The sequence below is a fragment of the Dendrobates tinctorius genome, unplaced genomic scaffold (genome assembly GCF_039654945.1).
Source record: "Dendrobates tinctorius isolate UK_male_01 unplaced genomic scaffold, ASM3965494v1 ptg000060l, whole genome shotgun sequence".
NCBI classification, from domain to species: Eukaryota; Metazoa; Chordata; class Amphibia; order Anura; family Dendrobatidae; genus Dendrobates; species Dendrobates tinctorius.
Window position 1 is genome coordinate 35,651,148 of NW_027361728.1, and position 27,467 is coordinate 35,678,614.

General features: G+C 40.5%; 1 protein-coding gene across 2 annotated transcripts in view; it reads left to right on the forward strand.

Moving 5' to 3' along the window:
• The window catches only part of TNFSF10 (TNF superfamily member 10), a 36,180-nt gene extending 12,853 nt beyond the window's left edge, over positions 1 to 23,327 (forward strand). For both annotated transcript variants that reach the window (XM_073578837.1, XM_073578838.1), the window contains exons 2-5: positions 6,098 to 6,244; positions 6,350 to 6,395; positions 10,868 to 10,981; positions 20,590 to 23,327. In XM_073578837.1, coding sequence (XP_073434938.1) covers positions 6,098 to 6,244; positions 6,350 to 6,395; positions 10,868 to 10,981; positions 20,590 to 20,999 — 717 coding nt within the window. In that variant the 3' untranslated portion in view covers positions 21,000 to 23,327. The remainder of the gene's footprint in view (positions 1 to 6,097; positions 6,245 to 6,349; positions 6,396 to 10,867; positions 10,982 to 20,589) is intronic.
• Positions 23,328 to 27,467: the final 4,140 nt, after the last annotated feature.

Below are 27,467 nucleotides of genomic sequence, written 5' to 3' on the forward strand. Positions count from 1 at the left end.
TGTGACCCCGACCTAAAAGTAAGAGATGGACACGAACCCAGGTTTCCATAGGGAAATCTATAGTATCCTGTGTTATTTAATCATTAAGCTGCTGCATGTAACACACTGTCATGTTTTGGTTTGGCGCATTTATTTGAAATTCAAGCCTGTAAAAACTGCCCTGTATGTTTAATGTCTATATTCTGTTGTTTCCTGAAGAAGTGCTTGTCTCCTCGAAACGCATTGTATAAAAGCCGCAAATTCAATGATTTTCTGTGAATTGAGGTCTTCAATAATCGGCAGCGTGGGAGGTATCCACAATTTCTCCATATCTTCATTCTCTTTGGTTTTAACAACCCGTGAATGTGCAGCAGCTGAACATTGACTTAAAAACATAATATAATGGATCAGGTTAGCACAATCTGATAAAGATACATTTATTGTTTGTCAGATAAGATCCTATTTGAGCTACTTTGCCTCTAGTATTTTATCTTATATTTTATTGACTTGTATTGCACAACTTTACAGTGACTCTATTACGGGTCTTTACATCCGACTCTTGTCGCACTGAACTTACAATTCATTTTTGCATATTAGGTGCCATTATATAGTGCATTTATTTTCTATGAAGCAACTTTTTCCATCTGACACTAATTCCTGTAGAACCCCATGTGAGTCAGATGAGTCGACTTCATCCAGATGTTTCCTTATTTCATTTCATGTCCAGTTACAAAAGTGACCACATTGTGTTAGTAAATCTGAATGCTGTGCATGGCTGTGCAGCTTATGGCTATACAATATGCTGTTTTATAAGCCTCTGTGCCAGGGGGCCACTAGGGTACCTGTCATAGGGCACAGAGATGGACTTTGTCAATCTTCATTTAGATTAGAAGCATTTTTGCTGCATTTTTTTCTGAAACCAAACATTTGCATTTCAGGGTGCAGCGACGGCCTGCGCACGGGCACTGCTAAGCCCCGCCCCCTGCCGTGCCCCCTCCGATAGCTCCGCCTCCAGGCACATGATGCTACATGCGTCATGCGTCCCCTATCTTTATCACTGAGGATGCATGCAGTGCGCAGTATGCGTTTGGCGGCGCCTGCATCCTTTTGACAGTGACCAAGGGGAAGAGTCTTGAGGAGATCATTTGCATATTCCCAGTGCCTTCTGGGATAAGTGAAGAGTCTCCGCAAACTCAACGATCACTGGGTTTTGGCCGTTGCAGCTGAAAAGAGGAAATCGGAAAACCAGAGGAAGAGTCTTGAGGAGATCATTTGCATATTCCCAGTGCCTTCTGGGATAAGTGAAGAGTCTCCGCAAACTCAACGATCACTGGGTTTTGGCCGTTGCAGCTGAAAAGAGGAAATCGGAAAAACCGCGCGCCTATCGGCGCGCAAATTTTGGCTCATCTTTCATCGTTTTTAAGAAATCTCAAGATGGAAGAGGCCAGGAGCCATTTGGTGAGCTGCATTTCTTGCTACATGTTCACAGATTTACCAGTGGAAAAGCCAAACTTCACATGCCACAAATGCAAGCTTGTGTCCCTGTTGGAGGAAAAGTTGCAAAATCTCGAAGAGAGGTTAGCTACGTTGAAGATCATTAAGGAAGGTGAAGAGTTCTTGGACAGAGCAGAATTATCTCTTCATGTTACAGAAATAGAAGAAATTCGAAGTGCACCTGAAGAAACAGAGGAATGGACACATGTGACCCAGAGAAGCAGGAGGATCGGGAGGCAGTCAGCACCCATACTGCTCAGGAACCAGTACCAGGCTCTCACGCAGGAAAACGATGAAGAAATACATCAGGATAAGACTTTGCCAACAAACAGCAACCTTGTACGCCTTCAGAGTCCTCCTGGATGGAGAAAGAAAAATGTTGTGAAGAAGAAACGGAGAGTGGTGGTCATGGGGGATTCCCTGTTGAGAGGAACAGAGGCCGCTATCTGCAGACCGGATATAACTTCAAGAGAAATGTGCTGTCTTCCAGGTGCAAAAATTACAGATATGTCTGACAGGATATCAGGACTCTTCAGACCTACAGATGACTACCCATTCCTGCTACTACATGTGGGGACAAATGACACCGCAAGAAACGACCTGGAAACCATCTGCAGAGACTTTGAAGACTTAGGCAAGAAAGTGAAAGAACTGGGAGCGCAGGTGGTCTTCTCTTCCATCCTCCCAGTGGATGGCCATGGAACAAGGAGGTGGAATAAGATTCTGCAGGTGAACAACTGGCTACGTCGATGGTGCCATCAGCAACGATTTGGATTTCTGGATCACGGAGTGAACTACTTATACGATGGACTACTTGCCAGAGATGGGGTGCACCTTACGAAGACTGGAAAGCATGTATTTGGAAGTCGCCTTGCTACACTTGTACGGAGAGCTTTAAACTAGAACAACATGGGAAGGGAAGCAAAAGACCAGAAAAAGCCATACACCTGACAAATGCTATTGAGAACTCTGCTATTAGAAGTGGAAAGGAAGAACAAAGACGAAAGAATCTAATTAATAAAAATATTGGAGAAAGAGAAACCAATCACAAACTAAAATGTTTCTATACTAATGCACAAAGCATGGGCAACAAACAAGGAGAATTGGAACTACTAACACAGGAAAAGAAATATGATGTCATTGGAATCACTGAAACATGGTGGGACAATACACATGATTGGAATACAAGACTAGAAGGATACAACTTATTTACAAGAAACAGACTTGATAAATGAGGAGGAGGTGTCGCATTGTATGTTAGAAACGTGTATATCTGCACAGAGATTGAAGCTTCAGAGACCGGGAGTTCTGTGGAAACTGTTTGGGTAAGAATACAAGGACAGAACAATGGAAAGGACACCATTGTAGGCATTTACTACAGGCCGCCTGTGCAAGCTGAAGATATGGATGAACTCTTCATGCATCAAATGGCCAAGTTCTCCAAAAAATATGACTTAGTTGTCATGGGAGATTTCAACTATCCAGACATTTGTTGGGAATCTCTCTCAGGCAAAACCAACAGGTCGAGGAAATTCTTATCCTCTCTTGCTGACAACTTTATCTTCCAAAAGGTAAGAGAGAAAACAAGGGGAACTGCTACCTTGGATCTAATCCTTATAAACAGGGAGGAAATGGTTGAAGAGGTAAAAGTGGCTGGGACCCTAGGAGGTAGCGACCATGCTATTTTAGAATTTTGGATAACTAGAGGCGGAAGACCTGTGAAGACTCAGACGTCAAGGTTAGATTTCAGAAAGGCAGATTTTAAGGGATTCAGAAAGAGAATTGGAGGGATCCAATGGCTGGATATCCTTAAAGACAAAAATGTCCAGGAAGGATGGGAAATCTTCAAAAAAATGAAATTCTCAAAGCACAGTTGTTAACAATTCCGAAAAGAGGGAAGAATAGGAAGCATTTAAGGAAACCAGGATGGATGAACACAGAACTTAAGCACATGCTAAAAAGGAAGAAAAAAATGTTTATAAAATGGAAAGAGGGAGGCATATCTAAAGAAGAATATAATGCTGTCTGCAGAACCTGCAGGGCACAAATCAGATTAGCTAAAGCTGAAAATGAATTGAGGCTTGCAAGAGATGTCAAAAGCAATAATAAAGGATTTTGGGGATATGTCAAAAGTAAAAGAAAAGTCAAAGATGCTATAGGATTTTTACAGGATGAAAATGATGAAATGGTAAGACAGGATGTTGAGAAGGCTGAACTTTTAAATTCCTATTTTGCATCTGTTTTCTCTCAGAAAGGAAATGTAACATCAACTGTTATTCACTGTCCTATTAAGGGAATAGAAGAATCCAGGATATCTATAAACAGAAAGATAGTGAGGAAACACTTAGCTAACCTAAATGAATTCAAATCTCCAGGTCCAGATGAATTACACCCCAGAGTACTGAAGGAGATAGCAGAAGACATTTTTGAACCCCTCTCCATAATCTTTGAAAATTCTTGGAGTGCCAGAAGACTGGAGAAGAGCAAATGTTGTTCCTATCTTCAAAAAGGGGAAGAAGGTGGACCCAGGCAACTATAGGCCGGTGAGTCTGACTTCTATACCAGGGAAGATCTTTGAACAAATTATTAAACAACATGTATGTCAGTACCTGGATAAGAATGAGGTGATTAAACAGTGTCAGCATGGGTTTGTAACTAATAAGTCATGTCAGACTAACTTAATTTCCTTCTATGACGGTATAACTGATTGGGTGGATCAAGGAAATGCTGTAGATATAGTATATCTAGACTTCAGCAAAGCATTTGACAAAGTCTCTCATACAATCCTTATTGAAAAAATGACTAAGTATGGAATGGACAAGGCAACTGTTAGGTGGATTCATAACTGGCTTAGTGATCGGACCCAAAGAGTGGTCGTAAATGGCTTCACATCCAGTTGGAAGAATGTCTCAAGTGGGGTACCACAGGGCTCTGTCCTGGGCCCTGTATTGTTCAACATCTTTATCAACGATTTAGATGAAGGAATTGAGGGTAAACTGATTAAATTTGCTGATGACACAAAGCTAGGAGGGATAGCTAATACTAGAGAAGAGAGAGAGAGGATTCAAAAAGATTTAAATAAACTGGAGAAGTGGGCAGCAACTAACAGAATGGTTTTTAACAGGGAGAAATGCAAAGTACTACATCTGGGCAATAAAAATGAAAAAAGCATATACAGAATGGGAGGAATAGGGCTAAGTGACAGCACATGTGAAAAAGACTTGGGTATACTAATAGATCACAGACTGAATATGAGTCAACAGTGTGATGCAGCAGCAAAAAAGGCAAATGCAATTCTAGGATGTATTAACAGAAGCATACAGTATAGATCACGTGAAGTCATTATTTCCCTCTACTCCTCTTTGGTCAGACCTCATCTGGAATATTGTGTCCAGTTTTGGGCACCACATTTTAAAAAAGACATCAACAAACTGGAGCAAGTTCAGAAAAGAGCGACCAAAATGGTGACCGGTCTGCAAACCCTGTCTTATAAGGAAAGGTTGCAGGAATTGGGAATGTTTAGTTTGCAAAAGAGAAGACTGAGAGGAGACTTAATAGCTGTCTACAAATATCTAAAGGGCTGTCACATTGTAGAAGGATCAACTTTATTCTCATTTGCACAAGGAAAGACTAGAAGCAATGGGATGAAACTGAATGGGAGGAGACACAGATTAGATATTAGAAAAAACTTTTTGACAGTTAGAGTGATCAATGAGTGGAACAAGCTGCCACGAGAAGTGGTGAGTTCTCCTTCAATGGAAGTCTTCAAACAGAGGCTGGACAGACATCTGACTGGGATGATTTAGCGAATCCTGCTTTGAGCAGGGGGTTGGACCAGATGGCCCAGGAGGTCCCTTCCAACTCTACGATTCTATGATTCAAGCGCAACCAAATTGCAACAGGTTACATTTGGTGCTGGTTGGCGCACCGTCAAAAGGACGCAGGCGCCGCCAAAACGCATACTGCGCACGGCCTGCGCCCTCAGTGATAAAGATAGGGGACGCATGACGCATGTCAGGGGGCGGGGCTTAACAGCGGCCGTGCGCAGGCCGCCGCTGCGCCCTGAAACGTAAATGTGAAGCTAGCCTTACCAGTGAAAAATACTGCATCAAAACACCCTGTTTTGTGGCATTTTCCTTGCAGTATTTTTTGCAGCGTTTGTGTTGGGTGCTGATTTCTTGTGTGCTTTGTCTACAGTACATGTTTAATAAAGTTAGTTTTAGTCACCAAAAATGGTGTGAAAATGCCACAAAAACCTAAGTTGCATTTTTACACTTTTTCATGGGTGAAAAAATGCTGCAAAAACGCTGAAAGAATTGACATGCTGCAGATTTAAATAATTATCCAGGTCTCAAATCTCATATCTTTTGCTGGTATTGTAATTAGCTGCCTTTAATTTAAATAAAAAGTCGATGCAAAAATGCAATGTGTGAACATAGCCTTACACAGGAAAGCAGGATTGTATGCAGCTTGGGCTGTCTATCATGTGTACAGGCTGCAAAGATGGGAATTGCACTAGAGGTGGAAAGGCTTTTTCATACTGGACTGATTTTGTTTTTTCAATGTAATGTTCATTACCCATAGGAATAAACATATTTTAATACAGTGATTTTCTATTTTCTAGATGAATGAAAACTACATAAGAAGCAATATTGCCTGTTTGGTAGGCGAAGACTTCAGTTATGTGTTTCAAGCAGCAAGCGTCCATAGTGGTGATGACAATGAACCATGTAGAGAAGTGAAGAAACAAGTCCAGCGTCTTATCAGAAATGTAAGTTCTCCTCAAATTATGTTGCACTAACATGTGGTCAGCCCAGTTTAAGCAATCGAAGTGAAGGTTTTCTTTTCATTATTGATTGTAAATTTTTCTTTTTAGATTTTGGAGGAAAAGTATGGAGTTGAAATAACATCACTGATTAAAGGTATCTTTTCTCACCATCTTTTTTTCTTCAACCTAGTACCCGATCTTAGGGTATGTGTACACGGTGTGGATTCTGCTGCAGATCCGCCGCAGATTCTGCTGCGTTGTACAGTACCATTAAAGTCTATGATAAATGAAAAACGCTGTGCACATTCTGCGGATTTAAGGCTGTGTGCACACGCTGCGGATTCATCTGCGGAATTTTCCGTGTGGATTTAGCAAAATCGGCAGGTCAAAAGACCTGCGGTTTGCCTGCGGTTTAGCCATGCGGTTTCACACCTCTACAATGGAGAAGGTGTGAAACCGCTGCGGATTCGGAAGAAAGAAGTGACATGCTGCGGATTTGAAACTGCAGAAAATCCGTGCGGAAAATTCCGCACCGTGTGCACTGCGGTTTTTGATTTCCATAGGTTATAATGGTACTGTACACCGCAGCAAAAACTCCGCAGCGTGTGCACACACCCTAAATCTGCAGCATGTCAATTCTTTGTGCGGATCCGCAGCGTTTTGACACCTGCTCCACACTATAGGAATCCGCCGGTGTCAAAACGCAGGGGAAATCCGCACAAAATCTGCACTAAATCCTCAAGTAAAACGCAGGTCATTTGACCTGCGGATTTAGCCAAATCCACGCGGAAAAATCCGCAGGGTAATCCTCAACGAGTGCACATACCCTTAGGGTTTCACAAAAACATATAACTGGTGGAGGCATGTCATTTCAAATAAATGATTGTATTAGGACACTCGTTCCACTTTTATTCCTTCCGGTCCTACTACTACACTTACTGGGGGCCCTACGACTGGCATCTCATACACTGATCTTATTGAAAAAGCACTAAAGGAAAATGCAACAGAAAAATAAATTAAAAAAAAAATAACAAAGAGAGGCTGCTAATGTTATAGCTCATCCATTGAAACAACATATAAACCAAAAACAAGAAAATGGAACCAAGAGCAATAGATAAAATATAAAATTTTTTATTGTTATCCAAAATAGGGTAAAATACAAATTTATGATAAATTAGTCACAAAATATAAGATATATGAGGGAATCAGCGACACCCAGTTACCACACAGTTGCAGTATATAAACAGAGGCATGTAGATGTGAAATATATCCTTCAATAAAAAGACATAATTTGTTCACAATGTTCATATGAAATGCAATAGTGCATAATAAAGGCCATATTTAATGAAAAGGCCTACAATTGAACAGAGAAAAAGGTATATAGAAATATATATATATATATACATATGAATTTGTCTATTTCTATATACTTTAAGTACAAGGGCACAATATCTTCTCAATATTCATATAAAGTGCAATAGTGCAAAATACATTAGTCCAAAAGCCGGACTAAGCCTGGTGCATAAAGAGAAATATGGTCCTATGTCAATCACAACTGCTGTCAAAGAGATATAAATATATCCACCAGTCTGAAAAAACATATATAATGAAAGTGATCCTAAAATAGGAGCTGCTAATTAACCACAGACAAGGAGGCTATGAGCCAGTGTGAGAGATAGAGCCAAGAGTAAATACATGCCAGAGATAAGTAGTAAGCCTGTAAGCAGAAACCAACCTATCTGTAGTGTGGGCGTTTCGCTTCTTGCGTCTTCGGGGGGCCACTTGATCACTATAAAAAAAAAGCTATACATTTCTGCGCAAACTACTTGCACCAAAATGTACAACTTTTTTCAGCAGAAAAAATGAAACAAGTTGAATAATAAAATTCGCCCTTTGCTTTCTGGTCAAGCGTTGGACACAACCCTTGCCGATATCACTGTGCCGAATAGGTTTGATAGTCAGAAGCTCTGACCAGAAGAGCTCAGTGGTGCACACAGGGATTTATGGACATGGAGCATATGTTCTGTTCCTTCCGTATAGAATCAGAACCTCATGAACAGGAAGCAGCTGCAATGGTCATAGATGTCAGACACCTTCCCCTTATTGCTGCTATGTTGTCTCAGACAGCATATTAGTCATCTATTAGTCATCATACCTTTTTCAGTGTCAGACTTTTACCTATTTATGTGAAAACTGCAAACTTTGTACTTTTTTCCTGCACAATCTTGCTGATATTGTAACTCTTCAATCAATTTTAGACTTTTCTGAGCTCAAATAATCAAAGTCCAATGCTTCACTGTATGCACAATGCATTTATCTATACATTTTCCCTATTAATAAGTGCTTACAGTACTTAATTCTGTATTTCTTGTCACAGAGTGGTTGACCACTTCTGTTAGTCTTGTTTGCTCAGGGTGATCCTTATAAATGTCTTAAAGAGAACCTTTTATTAGTTTTTAGTTATAGCATCTGCGTCAGTACAAAGAGGATTGTGTACGAGGCATACCAGAGCTCCAAAGTGCTTGTAGCAAAGCGATTATGGACTTTCTCACTATAAATACTACCACCTATCAGTATGTCTTCACTAAGGCCATAAGGCAAAAGGATACATGTGAAAGGGGAATTGGGGGTTCAGCAGATAAATCAATACCAGATCGGTGAGGGTAGGGTACATATGAGAATATTCTCTGTGTAGATATGTTGTGATTCACTAGTCTTTCTGAAGAATAATGCATAGATGTATTACAATTTGTGCAAATATAGCTTTTTTAATGTATAATGAAAAGGTCTACAATTTTCCGATATACTTTCAATATGAATGACTTGTGCTAATAAATATCTCTGCCAACCTTCAATGTTTTTCTTAAAGAGGTTTTTTGGTGCCTATCTTTAGGAGAGGTCATCAAAACTAGGGACCCCCACTGATAAGCTGTTCCCAGAAAATTGTAGACCTTTTCATTATATGATAAAAAGCTATATTTGCACAAACGGTAAAGGCCCCGTCTCACTAAGCGTTCTCGGTAGCGAGATCGCTGCTGAGTCACAACTTTTGTGACACAACAGCGATCCCCTGCCGGTATCGCTGATCGCTGGAAGAACCCTCTGGACATTTCTTTGGTTGCTGGTCTCCCGCTGGCCAGCACGCATCGCTGTGTGTGACAGCGGGAGACCAGCGATCAGGTGTAAAAAATAATAATAAAATAAAAATATAGTTATTCTCACCTTCCGACGTCCCGTTCAGCCATCCTGCCTCTCTCCACGCTCCGGTCCCAGTGATCCTTTGCACGAATGACCGCGAGACTTTGTTATCTCTTGAGACCGTGACATCTCGCGGTCATTCGTGCAAAGGATCACTGGGACCGGAGTGTAGAGAGAGGCAGGATGGCTGAACGGGACGTCGGAAGGTGAGAATAACAATATTTTTTATTTTGATTCTATTTTTTACAGCGATGGCAAGCGATGCCAGGCGCTCGGCAACGCTGTGCGGATCGCTGGTGAAGCTGTCAGTGACAGCTCACCAGCGATCACATAGCAACTTACCAGCGATCCTGACACCTTGATATCGGTGTTGGGATCGCTGGTAAGTCGCTTAGTGTGACGGGGCCTTAATACGTCTCTAAATTACTGTTCTGAAAGACAAGTGAATCACAGCAAATCTAGGCAAAGACGAGTGTATGCCATTCTTAATATCCACTTCTAAGGCTGACTCATATTGGTCATATACGTAAACACGTACCAATAACATGATACACTGCCAGCTCTAGATTTGCCAGATCCCTTCCAAATATATGATAAGGCTTACTCTCCCTGAATGAAAGAGCTGAATCTTCTATGCTGCCAAATAAAATATCTTCCGATTGGGGAAGAAAAAAAACAGGCTGAGCCGATATTCCCTAGGTAGATAAATTGCCAAATGAGAAAAAACTTTGTCCAGCTCCACGATGTAGTGAAAAATATTCTTTATTCACTCAATAGAAATGAGGTTTAAAAGCCAGCATGAGTTACAAGGCATGCGATCGATCTACACGTTTCGAGTGGCTAGGCACTCTTAATCATGATACCAAAATCATGATTAAGAGTGCCTAGCCACTCGAAACGTGTAGATCGATCGCATGCCTTGTAACTCATGCTGGCTTTTAAACCTCATTTCTATTGAGTGAATAAAGAATATTTTTCACTACATCGTGGAGCTGGACAAAGTTTTTTCTCATTTGCCTTGGATTGTGCGCTTTGACACAGCGGTCTCGTTCTCCGATGTTGGAATGCCGTATCTGGTGAGCTGGATTTGTATCCAGATAAATTGCCACCAGAACGGTCTGACAGTCGCCGAGTCCTTTAAATAGAAATAAACATTTTCACTTTCCAATCCCTGCTCATGGGGAAGATTGGAAAGATAGTCTAGTATTCCACCAACGTCCACAGCTATGTCAGGTGCATGGCCACCATTGACATTTCATCACAAGTGTTTTCAATTTAAGAGAATTCTGACATTTGATATAAAATTTCCAAGATTTGTCCCCACCTGCTGCTTTAGACATGGGTTACAGTATGCATGTATCTGTAGCGTACATACAATTCAGGTTATGTATCATTGTCTAAATCTGTTCTCTTTTTTTCTTAATCTAGAAAAGGTTTCCGAAGTCCTCCCAGTCTCTGTTGCTGAGAAGCAAGTCTACGCTGCCTCAATGATTGCTGCCCATGTCACTGGTGATAGTAGGAAAGCCAAGACTGCGGTAAAATGTAAGATACAAGATTTATATTTTGTTAATAAGTAGTGTTGAGCATTCCGATACCGCAAGTATCGGGTATCGGCCGATACTTGCTGTATCGGAATTCCGATACCGACTTCCGATATTTTTTCAATATCGGAATTCGGCATCGGAATCGGAAGTTCAGTTGATTGACGGCCTGACGTCATCATGATGCGCGGTGTGTGCGCATCATGATGCGCCGTCATTTCGGGCCTTCCGGGGGTCTCTGCCGGCCTGCCGGGGGGCTGTGCCGGCCTGCTGGGGGGCTGTGTGGACTGCCCGGGGTCTGTACCGGCCTGCCGGGGGGCTGTGCCGGCCTGCCGGTGGTCTGTGCACCCTGTGGGGGTCTGTACCGGCCTGCCGGGGGGCTGTGCCGGCCTGCCGGGGGGCTGTGCTGATGTCCGGGGGTCTGTGCAAGCATCGTCCGATGGGACTACAAGTCCCATCGGGCGATGCCTGCTACCATGACAGTGATTGACACATTAGCCAATGATGGGACAGTAGTAGTCCCATCATCCGGCTAATGTGTTAAATGTTAAAAAAAAAAAAAAAAAAAATACTACATACATACTACATGCATGCTACATACATACTACATGCTACATACATACTACATACATGCTACATACATACTACATACATGCTGCATACATACTACATGCATGCTACATACATACTACATGCTACATACATACTACATGCTACATACATACTACATGCATGCTACATACATACTACATATATACTACATACATACTACATACATGCTACATACATACTGCATGCTACATACATACTACATACATACTACATACATACTACATACATGCTACATACATACTACATGCATGCTACATACATACTACATGCATGCTACATACATACTACATATATACTACATGCATGCTACATACATACTACATGCTACATACATACTACATATATACTACATACATACTACATACATGCTACATACATACTGCATGCTACATACATACTACATACATGCTACATACATACTACATACATACTACATACATACTACATGCATACTACATGCATGCTACATACATACTACATGCATGCTACATGCATGCTACATGCATACTACATGCTACATACATACCACATACATACTACATACATACTACATACTACATATATACTACATGCATGCTACATACATACTACATGCTACATACATACTACATACATGCTACATACATACTACATACATGCTGCATACATACTACATGCATGCTACATACATACTACATGCTACATACATACTACATGCTACATACATACTACATGCATGCTACATACATACTACATATATACTACATACATACTACATACATGCTACATACATACTGCATGCTACATACATACTACATACATACTACATACATACTACATACATGCTACATACATACTACATGCATGCTACATACATACTACATGCATGCTACATACATACTACATGCATGCTACATACATACTACATATATACTACATGCATGCTACATACATACTACATGCTACATACATACTACATATATACTACATACATACTACATACATGCTACATACATACTGCATGCTACATACATACTACATACATACTACATACATACTACATGCTACATACATACTACATACATGCTACATACATACTACATACATACTACATACATACTACATGCATACTACATGCATGCTACATACATACTACATGCATGCTACATGCATGCTACATACATACTACATGCTACATACATACCACATACATACTACATACATACTACATACTACATATATACTACATGCATGCTACATACATACTACATGCTACATACATACCACATACATACTACATACATACTACATACATACTACATGCTACATACATACTACATATATACTACATGCATGCTACATACATAATACATGCTACATACATACCACATACATACTACATACATACTACATACATACTACATGCTACATACATACTACATATATACTACATGCATGCTACATACATACTACATGCTACATACATACCACATACATACTACATACATACTACATACATACTACATGCTACATACATACTACATATATACTACATGCATGCTACATACATACTACATGCTACATACATACCACATACATACTACATACATGCTACATATATACTACATGCATGCTACATACATACTACATATATACTACATGCATGCTACATACATACTACATGCTACATGCATGCTACATACATACTACATACATACTACATGCTACATACATACCACATATATACTACATACATACAATACATTCATACAATACATACATAGACATACAGTACATATAACATAGAGTAACATACTTACCAATACTTGTCACATTGTTCCCCGAAGCCATTGTCTTTTCCGGAATAAATATTAACATAACAAACCACAAAAATACTCACCCACGATCCGAAGCAGTCCACGAGTGTGTCCCACGACGATCTTGGGTAGAGAACTGCAGCATCAGATGATGCTGCCGTTCTCTACGGGCTGCAGGAATCCAATGACGGAAGGTAGGTATCCTTCCGCACTGTATTCCTCCGCCACTTAAAAAAAAAAAAGTCCCTAGTCTCACTTTATGCCATTGCTGCACACAGCAATGGCACAATGGCATAAAGTGAGACTAGGGACTTTTTTTTTTTTTAAGTGGCGGAGGAATACAGTGCGGAAGGATACCTACCTTCCGTCATTGGATTCCTGCAGCCCGTAGAGAACGGCAGCAACAGCTGATGCTGCAGTTCTCTACCCAAGATCGTCGTGGGACACACTCGTGGACTGCTTCGGATCGTGGGTGAGTATTTTTGTGGTTTGTTATGTTAATATTTATTCCGGAAAAGACAATGGCTTCGGGGAACAATGTGACAAGTATTGGTAAGTATGTTACTCTATGTTATATGTACTGTATGTCTATGTATGTATTGTATGAATGTATTGTATGTATGTAGTATATATGTGGTATGTATGTAGCATGTAGTATGTATGTAGTATGTATGTAGCATGCATGTAGCATGCAGTATGTATGTAGCATGCATGTAGTATATATGTAGTATGTATGTGGTATGTATGTAGCATGTAGTATGTATGTAACATGCATGTAGTATGTATGTAGCATGCATGTAGTATATATGTAGTATGTATGTAGCATGTAGTATGTAGCATGCATGTAGTATATATGTAGTATGTAGCATGTAGTATGTATGTAGCATGCATGTAGTATATATGTGTTATGTATGTAGCATGTAGCATGCATGTAGCATGCATGTAGTATGTATGTAGTATATATGTGGTATGTATGTAGCATGCAGTATGTATGTAGCATGCATGTAGTATATATGTAGTATGTATGTTGCATGTAGTATTTATGTAGTATGAATGTAGCATGTATGTAGTATGTAGTATGAATGTAGCATGTATCTAGTATGCATGTTGTATGTATGTAGCATGTAATTTTTTTTTTTTTTTTTTTTTTTTTTTACATTTAACACATTAGCCGGATGATGGGACTACTACTGTCCCATCATTGGCTAATGTGTCAATCACTGTCATGGTAGCAGGCATCGCCTGATGGGACTTGTAGTCCCATCGGACGATGCCTGCACAGACCCCCGGAGCCTGCACAGACCACCGGCAGGCCGGCACAGCCCCCCGGCAGGCCGGCACAGCCCCCCGGCAGGCCGGCACAGCCCCCCGGAGCCTGCACAGCCCCCCGGCAGGCCGGCACAGCCCCCCGGAGCCTGCACAGACCACCGGCAGGCCGGCACAGACCACCGGAGCCTGCACAGACCCCCTGGCAGGCCGGCACAGCCCCCCGAAAGGCCCGTACAGACCCCAGAGAGGCTGTACAAGGGCAGGAAAGGGTTTTTCTTATTCCGATACCGGAAGTCCCATAGACTTGAATGGGACTTCCGGTATCGGAATCGGCGATACCGATACTTTTTTTTAAGATCGGCCAATACCATCCGATACGATACTTTGAAGTATCGGACGGTATCGCTCAACTCTATTAATAAGACATTTATTTATATAAATTTAACTAATACAGGAAATAAAGAATTGTGAATTTTCTAACTATGATTCCAAGGCTATACACAATTTATTTAACTTCTCACTTTTTGGGGGGACACTGACTCTAATTGAGAAGTCATTTTGGCAATACGCAGTAAAAAAAACAACAACCAAAAAAACAAACATATAAATTAAGTTAGTTCTCTAATGGAGTGAAAAAAATAGCATAATATCCCTGGTTATGCAAGATACTAACCTATAGGCTGCGTATCTCCAATAAGTGGCAGCTGCAATAAAAGGTTCACTTTTTAAAATAATTTAAATGAACTAAAACAATTAAAATAGTTGAAAAGGTGTACATTTATTTTAAGGTAATGGTAACAAACAAGACATCTCAATTAGGAGATGCAGGCAACCTGCACTTCTGGATTCAAATGAGGTTTATTGTACTAACAGAAAATGTGCAATCTGCATTTAAACAAAATTTGACCGGTGCAAAAGTATGGGCACCTCAACATAAAAGTGACATTAATATTTCGTAGATCCTCCTTTTGCAAAAATAACAGCCTCTAGTCGCTTCCTGTAGCTATTAATGAGTTCCTGGATCCTGGATGAAGGTATTTGTGACCATTCCTGTTTACAAAACAATTCCAGTTCAGTTAAGTTTGATGGTCGCCGAGCATGGACAGCCCGCTTCAAATCATCCCACAGATGTTCAATGATATTCAGGTCAGGGGACTGGGATGGCCATTCCAGAACATTGTAATTGTTCCACTGCATGAATGCCTGAGTAGATTTGGAGCGGTGTTTTGGATCATTGTCTTGCTGAAATATCCATCCCTTGCGTAACTTCAACTTCGTCATTGATTCTTGCGCATTATTGCCAAGAATCTGCTGATACTGAGTTGAATCCATGCGACCCTCAACTTTAACAAGATTCCCAGTGCCGGCATTGGCCACACAGCCCCAAAGCATGATGGAACCTCCACCAAATTTTACTGTGGGTGGCAAGTGTTTTTCTTGGAATGCTGTGTTTTTTAGCCTCCATGCATAACGCCTTTTTGTATGACCAAACAACTCAATCTTTGTTTCATCAGTCCACTGGACCTTCTTCCAAAATGTAACTGGCTTGTCCAAATGTGCTTTTGCTTACCTCAGGCGACTCTGTTTGTGGCGTGCTTGCAGAAACGGCTTCTTTCGCATCACTCTCCCATACAGCTTCTCCTTGTGCAAAGGACCGATGCACAGTGACACCATCTGCAGCAAGATGATGCTGCAGGTCTTTGGAGGTGGTCTGTGGATTGTCCTTGACTGTTCTCACCATTCTTCTTCTCTTCCTTTCTGATATTTTTCTTGGTCTGCCACTTCTGGGCTTAACAAGAACTGTACCTGTGTTCTTCCATTTCCTTACTATGTTCCTCACAGTGGAAACTGACAGGTTAAATCTCTGAGATAACTTTTTGTATCCTTCCCCTGAAAAGCTATGTTGAATAATCTTTGTTTTCAGATCATTTGAGATTTGTTTTGTGGAGCCCATGATGCCACTCTTCATAGGAGAATCAAATTGGAGAACTACTTGCAAGTGGCCACCTTAAATACCTTTTCTCATGATTTGATACACCTGGCTATGAAGTTCAAAGCTCAATGAGGTTACAAACCCAATTTAGTGCTTCAGGAAGTCAGCAAAAAGTTGTTAGGAGTGTTCAAATCAAGAAAATGATAAGGGTGCCCATACTTTTGCACCAGTCAAATTTTGTTTAAATGCAGATTGCACATTTTCTGTTAGTACAATAAACCTCATTTGAATCCAGAAATATAACTGAGTCCATCAGTTATTAGATATATGAAACTGAAATAGCTATTGCAAAAACCAAAATTGTTATAAAGAAAAAAGGTTAACATTAATAGGGGTGCCCAAACTTTAACATATGACTGTTGTAGGATGGAACAGACTTAAATAGTTCAAAAATTCAAAAATGAGCTCCAAATTAAAAAAAACGCCATCCACCTGGCATACAGAATTTTTGAACTCTTTAAGTCTGTTCTATGTTACTGTGTACAACTTTTATGGCTCTCCTGATGAAGAAGTGAGAGTACTTTAAAACAAGTGGAGAATAAACCGTTGTGAAGGACACAGGACTCGTTCCTCCCACGTCACCGATGTGACGTAACTACACAGGCACAGCTCTCCGGCTCCCCCTTTGTGTCTCAGGTCAGTAAGGGAACTGCACCTAGAGCAAATGGCCGCCGGGGAGGATGTCCTGTTACCCGCTGGGTATTCTAAGATTCATAATCAGACTAAAAGCATCAGCCCAAGATTAATTTTATGGTTTAATTGCCTTAAGGGCGCACTAGATAATTACAGAAATATACAGTAAGCTATACAATGGAATTACAATGGATTTGCAGTCAGAGTAAAATATAACAGTAAGGGTACAAGACTTAAAGATATTAAGCTGGAGGTCAATTTACCTGATTGTAGGTTGCATGTGGGTGCCGGGAGCTCTGCAGTCCACAGGTACAAGAATCTTAGTTGCCGGACAGACCCCAAAGCATGGGCCGCTGCTCCCCTTGGCAGATCTGTCCCCAGTTCCTTCTTAGATCATCAACGTCTGGTTCTTCTGTGAGTGTGACTCTCTGCCATGGGCTGCTAGTTCTTAAGCACGCTAGGTCCCTCCCCCTGTGTCAGAGGGTGGGCTAATAATCTCCACCCTTTAGCTCCCTGCAGAACTTATTCCCAATATCTAAGAAAGGGGTAACTTTCAACAGCATGATCGAATCAGGACATGAGAGGTACCAGTGAATGCGGTTTGTTTTGCCAGTCATGTGGAGAGCAAACATCGCCCCATTGGGTTGCTCTATGTATCTCAGGCCCCAGAACCCTCACCGACTCAGGAGTCACATTGCCAGATGCGTGATTTCCTCTGGGTCACTCGGATATTTTTCATGAGTCCATAACTCGAAAGATGTGCTCATAATCCATGATCCTAGGATGGAGCCAGAGAGGCTGGGAGAGACAATGGATGTGTATTTCTGTGTCTTGCTGACAGGTATTTTCTAATTGAGGCCCCCAGGCCCCTTTCTGCCCCATGCTGGCATGGCTGCTACTCAAGCTTTGAAGTACTGTTTTGGGTCTTATCTCATTATCATACTAAAAGGCCTTGCTATTCAACATTGGGCACTAAATCCTGCTTTCTTCAATATGCGTACAGGCCCTGGGGGGGTAGGAGCAGTTAAATCCTTCATCACACCTCCCTGTAATTCTTGTGCACTCAGACCAAAATGGACAGGCCAAGCTCAGACATGAGGCAAGCATTAGGCCCCTTATCCAAGATGGCGGCTGCTCCTTCATCACAACCGCACTGTTACCCTTTGTCATTACTGGGTTCCTTTGTGGGTGAGCATCTCCTAATACTAGAACAATGCGTTGGATCTGCCACCATGTGGAGCTGCAGCAACTCAAAATTTTAACTCTGAAACCTATTTAGTGTTGTATCTCACACAACAGCATTAGTAGAGCAGTACCACTTTTCTTTCTGTACTGTTGTCTGGATAACACCCTATTGCGCTTGTTTGTCCCCATAGAAATTTCTAAACAAGACATCTTTGACCCTTTTGCCCCTATGTATAATTTTGTTTTATGAAGCAGTCTAGTGAGATTTTTTTCACTCCCTATACCCTTTCTTGGTTGTCTAATACATATATACATGGCAGGCTTATTTCCCTTAAGTTCTGCCTCTTCATTCCTGTCTTCAGCCTCTATCTTTATCTCCATCCCAGATTTAACCCTGTTTCTTACTCCTCTGTACTCTGCTATTAAATCCAATGATGTTTCATTACATCATCAATTGAACAGCCAATACCATATGTGCATGCTAAGAGGACTCTGAGATTGTTTCACTCAGTATTTTCCTAAATAAATATGTTAGTCAAGAGGCTTAACTATGATCTCTTACAATATAACCTCATGGCAGCCGCAGTCTCAGCATAATCAGTAACTGTGATGGGAGTTTGCATGCTTCCCAGTAGTACAGACCATGCAAAAACAAGTCTTGCATGCATACTACATCTGGTTAGTATAATTGCACATATGTAGGTTTCATGGGTTTGAATAGACGTAAATGTCCCTAAGGCTATATGCACATGGAGTGTTTTTGCTATGTTTTTGGAGCAGACATTGAGCAGAATGTCATTTTTTAGGAGGATTTTGAGAGTTTCCATTCAGTTTCTGTTCTAAAACCTCCTAAAAAAAACTTTTAGCATACCTAAGGGTATGTGTCAAGGATTTGTGCACATACCTTTAGAAATAAAACCAGTTTCTTCTTATTTGTGATTTATTGTATTCATACCGTATATTTCAATTCAGATATTCAGTTTTGTTTTATTTATTTTTTGCCGGTGGTTCTAAAGTTTATAAGCTGAATCATCAAATTTATGTCGCAATTCTGATCTAAAACAGTTGTAAAATCTATGTGCAATACAACTATTGTGACTTTTGGCACTTCTTGCCAGTTCCAGCCAGCTCTACCAAAGTTGACTTAGTAAGGGTGGAATGTGGGGGTAGGTGGCTCCCGGATGCATGCATGTAATGAGAACATAGGTGTGCGTGCCTGCGTTTTATGGGTAGTAGATGTGCAAAGGCAACACCGTAGAGGATACAAACCACAATAATGGAGGGTATTCTCTCCATTGTCCAAAATTGTTCCTGGGGCCAATGGGACTTTAGTTTGAATGGAGCAATGGTCAGCCATGTGCCCTGATGCTTCATATAATTCCCTAGTATTAAATAATGTGTCTTGGTATTCTTTAATCGTTGATAAAGAACATGATAATTGAGATCACAATTAAAAATCATCCTTGTGTTTGGAAAAATAAATTTAGTTGTCTCTAATACACGGATGACTGAAAAAAAAAAATGGTCTGAAAGAGCAAATCTGCTTCTTCGCAAATCATCAGCTATGGCAGGAGGGACATGATACTGATTTGTTGGCTTAATATATTGACATACAGTAGGTAATGCGCTGCAGCCTTGCAGCGCTGGGGTCCTGGGTTCGAATCCCACCAAGGACAACATCTGCAAGGAGTTTGTATGTTCTCCCCGTGTTTGCGTGGGTTTCCTCCGGGTACTCCGGTTTCCTCCCACACTCCAAAGACATACTGATAGGGAATTTAGATTGTGAGCCCCATCAGGGACAGTGATGAAAATGTGTGCAAACTGTAAAGCGCTGCGGAATATGTTAGCGCTATATAAAAAAAAAAAAAAAAAAAAACCAGTATATTAGCACAATGAGCTCACTGTCTTGGCAGACTTATAGAAAATGCTTAGGGTGGCATGTAGAAACCACATAAAACTAATATGTAAGCAACTGGTGCACTTAATTCTCCAAAATAGTAACATCCATTATACAAAAGTAATTCTTTGTAGTTTACTATTGTAAAATGATGATGCAGAAATGTAAGCAAAATATTGCAAGTATTACAGTCATTAACACATATATCCCTTTTTCCTCCACAGTTTTAACGAAGGAGCGCTACAGTGGGCATAAAATTATTGGCTGGTCTAATAATACCCTGTCAGATATGAACAGCATCAAAGTACAAAATGGAGAACTGGTCATTGCAAAAAGTGGCTTTTACTATATCTATGCCCAGACATATTTCCGTCAGCAGGATGCTGAAGAGAAAGAAAAACAATTGATGCAACACATTTACAAAATGACAAGCTACCGCGATCCCATAGAACTAATGAAAAATGTCAAAACAACATGTTGGTCAAAAGATGCGGAGTATGGACTTCATTCCATTTATCAAGGCGGTGTGTTCAAGCTAAATGAAAAAGATCGGTTATTTGTCACTGTGAATCATGATCATATCCTTGATATGGATGAAAAAGCAACATTTTTCGGTGCTTTTTTATTATTCTGAAGAAATAATGAAGAAACAAGATTGCAAAAGTATCATGAGAATTAAGCATCAAGTACAAAACTGTGCAGCTTAATTCCTTGAGTGTATTGTATCTCACTGACATATTGCATCTAAGTCTTCTATATCTCAGGGATACTAAAAGGCACCAAGAACTGTGTTCAGTAAACCTGATGTTTTTGACTCTGGGAAGCAATGAGATGAAGCCTGAACCATAACTGATTGATCTGGGTCTCCATGCCAAACCTAATTCAGTGGGGACTGGACCGCCCTGCCTTGTTTCACCGTCCTAAAGGAATACTAAACCTAGAAAATGAATGATTAGTGTTAACAGGAGATAAACTTGCTCCCACTGTTTGTTAGTCTGTAGGAATTTCAGTACATTCGTGTGGAAGTCTTGCAGAGAACACAGGTGTAAAGTTCCTTCAAATTCCTCCAATTTTGGCTGGCAGGTTTCTGAGTGGTAGGCCTAATGCTCCTAGTATTTTATAGAAGACAAAGCAGTAGGGAGAGGCTCCTGCTGCAGCCAGCTGTTCCTAAGCCAGACACAGAATTGTGAGGAGGAGGAGGAGCGGAGAAATGGCCGATCTCCTGGGAAGCTTAAGAATTCTTTCTTCATATCTTACTCGTTCTAGTTTTAATATGAGACGAGATAGGAGGGGGTTATGGGATAATTCCTGTAATTTTGCATTATCTATGCTTAGTGTTCCTTTAAGTCTAGGAACTACACCAAATAACAAATCATTGCTCATAATATCTTAAACTATTATATACTCTGCTTAATTCCCAATTGAAGGAACATTTGATAGTAACTAAATGCTGCAGAAAAAATCCAAAACATTTTGACGATTCTGGTAACACTACAATATTTCCATGCTTTTTTTTTTTTTTTTAAATCAAAGTTGTAGCAACTAAGAAGACACAGCAGACTTAGAAAATGTAGCCAATGTGTCGGCATCACTTCATCAGCATGAACAGCTTGTAATTTTGCGAGCCAAAAGACAACTTGCCTGGCTTCTGGATTGTGTGGACATGACGGATGAACATGAAGCATTCTGTGACTGTCCAGTATTGTTCATGTCATATAACAGTCTAGATTAAGTATGACCTGTCAAGAAACAGTACAAGTTCCAAGAGACGATGGTAGCACGCAGAAAAAGACTTTAACCCATGCTAATCCGTATCATTAAGGGCAACATAGATGGAGTGCTCTTGGTGTGCAAGAACTTATATCATCGTTCTCCAATAATAATGGATAAAGGTCTTGGCTTATGGGGAGACCTTCAAATGAGGAAAATCATGAACAAATTGCCTTGTACAGAAATGGACGACCACATTTATTTTCAAGCTATGTGGTAGCTCTTGGGATAAAGATCTAGCCACTTGTGAACTCCTATAAGAGAGATTCTCGCGAGCGCCAGGCCTCAGATGTGGTGTTCTTCCTTTCAAGGGCTCATAGATATCAACGTATTATGGATCCATACATCATTCAAAATGTTGAATTCAACAATAAAAAAGTGGCATGTTCCATCAGATGCCAGTTGATAGAGCTAATTCCCCAGAGAAGCTTTGCTTTTAGGGGAGAATATCCTTATAACATGGTGCTCTATGATGGAGGCATTCTGCAATGGCACATGGAGTGCCTATAGCGCCGACTCTAGAGACTCTTTGTGTCATTATTCTGGATTCTTGTGCATGACTGTGCCTTTGTATGTAGTTGATCTACATCTTACAGTACATGATTTCTCATAGAAATGGCAATAATCTGCTTATATTAAGCAAAAACAACCTTTGAAGACAAAACATGAATGTAGATAATGTACAACCTTGTACAATATTGTAAGTAAGTTTCACATTTTTTTTTATTAAATAGAAGGAATATGTTTTTTCTTATCTCACAAACAGATTAAAATGTTCACCTTTACTAACACATCATATAAAATATGCCACTAATAGGCCTACCAATAAGGGAAAAACCACTGAAGTAAAAATCAATATAAATAATAATAACAGTAATTAATACATTTTGTAGCCATAAGCAAACTTTTACTTATGTGGGACAATTTATTTCATTCCGACTAATGAACTGGTAATTTCAAAAGTCTATATCATTATTATAAATGTATACAGAATTATACATACTTCTCTATGGCTATACATGTTACTTAAAATCTGTTGACTTGAATTCTATTTTTTTTAAATTGGAAATCTTGAATTCTGCTGTAATGTACAATATTCACTTGGATTTTATGATCATCTATCATTTCCAGCAAATGAATTTTTAGTATGCTCCATGTACTTTTTTATACATAAATAAAATCAGAAAACATACACTTGTCTCCTTTCACATGTGTATTTTCTCCGCAGTAAGGTTTGTAAAACCCCTTTTATTTGCATTGAACTGTAAGTTATTGTGGAATCTAAATTGAAAATCCTGTAAAGGGATGTCATTGGCCAAACATGGCCAAAAGTTTTTTTTTACCACTTGGTCACGAGTATCAGGAAGGCCTAAATTGGCTCTGTCAATAAGCCTCAATTTTTCAATTCTGAGGTTTCACTTTGTGGTAATACCGTTGGAATGCTTTTATCAATCCCATTTCTACCAAGAATTGTAAAAATGTATCAGCAATTTATCATTTTTTCAAAGAAATTTACAAAACCTATATTATACATACAGTGCATTGCGAAAGTATTCAGCCCCCTGGAACTTTTCAACCTTTTCCCACATATCATGCTTCAAACATAAAGATACCAAATGTAAATTTTTGGTGAAGAATCAACAACAAGTGGGACACAATTGTGAAGTTGAACGAAATATATTAGTTATTTTAAATTTTTGTGGAAATTCAAAAACTGAAAAGTGGGGCGTGCAATATTATTCGGCCCCTTTAACTTAATACTTTGTTGCGCCACCTTACAGCTGCAAGTTGTTTGGGGTATGTCTCTATCAGTTTTGTACATCGAGATTCTGAAATGCTTGCCCATTCTTCCTTGGCAAACAGCTCGAGCTCAGTGAGGTTTGATGGAGATCGTTTGCGAACAGCAGTTTTCAGCTCTTTCCACAGATTCTCGATTGGATTCAGGTCTGGATTTTGACTTGGCCATTCTAACAACTGGATACGTTTATTTGTGAACCATTCCATTGTAGATTTTGCTTTATGTTTGGGATCATTGTCTTGTTGGAAGACAAATCTCCATCCCAGTCTCAGGTCTGTGGCAGACTCCAACAGGTTTTCTTCAAGAATGGTCCTGTATTTGGCTCCATCCATCTTCCTATCAATTTTAACCATCTTCTCTGTCCCTGCTGAAGAAAAGCAGACCCAAACCATGATGCTGCCACCACCATGTTTGACAGTGGGGATGGTGTGTTCAGGGTGATGAGCTGTATTGCCTTTACGCCAAACATATCATTTGGCATTGTTGCCAAAAAGTTCAATTTTCGTTTCATCTGACCAGCGCACCTTCTTCCACGTTTGGTGTGTCTCCCAGGTGGCTTGCTGCAAACTTTAAACTACACTTTTTATGGATATCTTTGAGAAATGGCTTTCTTCTTGCCACTCTTCCATAAAGACCAAATTTGTGCAGTGTATGACTGATTGTTGTCCTATGGACAGGCTGTCCCACCTCAGCTGTAGATCTCTGCAGTTCATCAAGAGTGATCATAAGCCTCTTGGCTGCATCTCTGATCAGTCTTCTCCTTGTTTGAGATGAAAGTTTAGAGGGACGGCCGGGTCTTGGTAGATTTACAGTGGTATGATACTCCATCCATTTTAATATGATCGCTTGCACAGTGCTCCTTGGGATGTTTAAAGTTTTGGAAATCAGTTTGTATCCAAATCCGGCTTTTAACTTCTTCACAACAGTATCACGGACCTGCCTGTTGTGTTCCTTGGTCTTTATGATGCTCTCTGTGCTTCAAAAAGAACCCTGAGACTATCACAGAGCAGGTGCATTTATACGGAGACTTGATTACACACAGGTGGATTATATTTATCATCATTAGTCATTTAGGACAACATTGAATCATTCAAAGATCCACAATGAACTTCTGGAGTGAGTTTGCTGCACTGAAAGTAAAGGGGCCGAATAATATTGCACGTCCCACTTTTCAGTTTTTGTATTTCCACAAAAATTTAAAATAACCAATAAATTTCACAATTGTGTCCCACTTGTTGTTGATTCTTCACCAAAAATTTACAGTTGGTATCTTTATGTTTGAAGCATGATATGTGGGAAAAGGTTGAAAAGTTCCAGGGTGCCAAATACTTTCGCAAGGCACTATATGTATTTGGATTTCAAGTGACTTTGAGGCACCTATTTTTCATAAAGCCCACAAACAATACCCCATGTTAAAAGCTGCACCCTTAAAAGCATTCAAGAACTTTATTAAGCCTTCAGGTTCTTTACAGGAATTAGCACAAAATGGAATTAAAATTTACTTTTTTTCAACTAAAATGTTGCTTTTCCTAAAATTTTCATTTTCACTTGGTGTATAAGGAGGAAATAGTTTCATAAATTTGTTATGTACTTGTTTTCGAATGCAGTGATGGACCACACTTGGTCATAAACTACTGTTTGGGCACAGGGCAGAGCTCAGAATCGCTGAAATGTCTACTTCTGTACCTGGTCAACCTTTATCTGCACTTGCCTTTTCTGGCTCCATGGGAGTGATTCATAAATGCTTCAGGTACAGTTTGCATTTAATATGGTCTTTCTTTTAATACATTTAGGAGGCCGTAATGGCACAGCGAATATAAAAAACGTAGAGTAGGACTGCCCCATATGGGAAAGCCTTGGCATGGCGGGGTGGCTCAAAATATTGAACACATTTTTGTTAAATGTCTCATTTTGAAATACAGTTAGAAATCAATACGTGCATATGCACTTTATGTATTGCTTTCTGACCACAAGCAGCACTGCTTCTCCCCCTTTTTAGTTCATATTGGTTTGTGGTTGACCACTACTGTTGCCGTTCGCGCTGGGTCATGTTCGCCGTTCTTTCTGTGTTCATTGTGATTGATCTAGGCTGCTGGGCACACTCACAGCAGCCCTGCCCTGCCCCAGGCTCTGCTTGATTGTGCACCTGTGCCTGGGCCTGTGTCACCCTTCATCTGTGGTGCTGGTCAGGCAGTGTGGGGGTTAACCCTGAAATGTCTATTTCCGGACCTGGTCAACCTTTATCTGAACTTGACAGACATAATATTAAGAGTCTTCTGACCAGGTATACCATATGATGGACGATGTGTTTTTGTACATACTCTTAATATTATATCTGTAAGTGTTTTTTCATCAGGCCATTTGGGAATGTGCAATTGAGTAAGGGTAAATACTGTGTTTCAGTGCAGGGCAATTTATGTCTCAATATTGGATACCCTCTTAGTATGTGTGCCCCATTTGCTCACATGTGTATGTCTTGTTTTTCCTCCCCCGTCTTCATGTATCCTTATAATTTTGAATAAAGCTTTTTGCAATTTTTGAATATCTTTGTGGGATAATTGATCGTGGGTTTCTTTGGTGTTGTTATGGTTTAAGTAGCAATTTATCTCCTTATCGTCCTTCTACATTTTGGCCACACGCCATATGACTAGTGTTGAGCGTTCCGATACTGCAAATATCGGGTATCGGCTGATATTCGCTGTATCGGAATTCCGATACCGAGTACCGATATTTTTTCAATATCGGATACCGGATTCGGAAGTCCCCATAATGCAATGATCCACTGTTGTGGCTGTGATTGGCTGCTGAAATGATGTCATCATGATGCGCGGTCTGTGCGCATCATGATGCGGGGTCTGTACGGGCCTGCCTGCCGGGGGTCTGTACGCACCTGCCGGTGGCCTGTGCCGGCTGTCGGGGGTCTGTACGACCTGCCGGTGGCCTGTGCCGGCTGTCGGGGGTCTGTACGGGCCTGCCGGTGGCCTGTGCCGGCTGCCGGGGGTCTGTACGGACCTGCCGGTGGCCTGTGCCGGCTGCCGGGGGTCTGTACGGACCTGCCGGTAGCCTGTGCCGGCTGTTGGGGGTCTGTACAGGCTTGCCGGGGGCCTGTGCCGGCTGCTGGGGGCCTGTGCCGGCTGCCGGGGTTCTGTGCGGGCCTGCTGGGGGTCTTGTGTGTGTGCAGGCATAGTCCGATGGGACTACAAGTCCCATCCGGCTATGCCTGCTACAATGACAGTGATTGACACATTAGCCAATGATGGGACAGTAGTAGTCCCATCATCCGGCTAATGTGTTGAATGTAAAAAAAAAAAAAAACATACTTACTACATACATACTACATATATACAACATTCATACAACATACATACTACATACATACTACATACTTCATATATACTACATTCATACAACATACATACATACTTCATATATACTACATTCATGCAAGATACATACATATATACAACATTCATACAACATACATACATACTACATACAGTCATGGCCAAAAGTATTGACACCCCTGCAATTCTG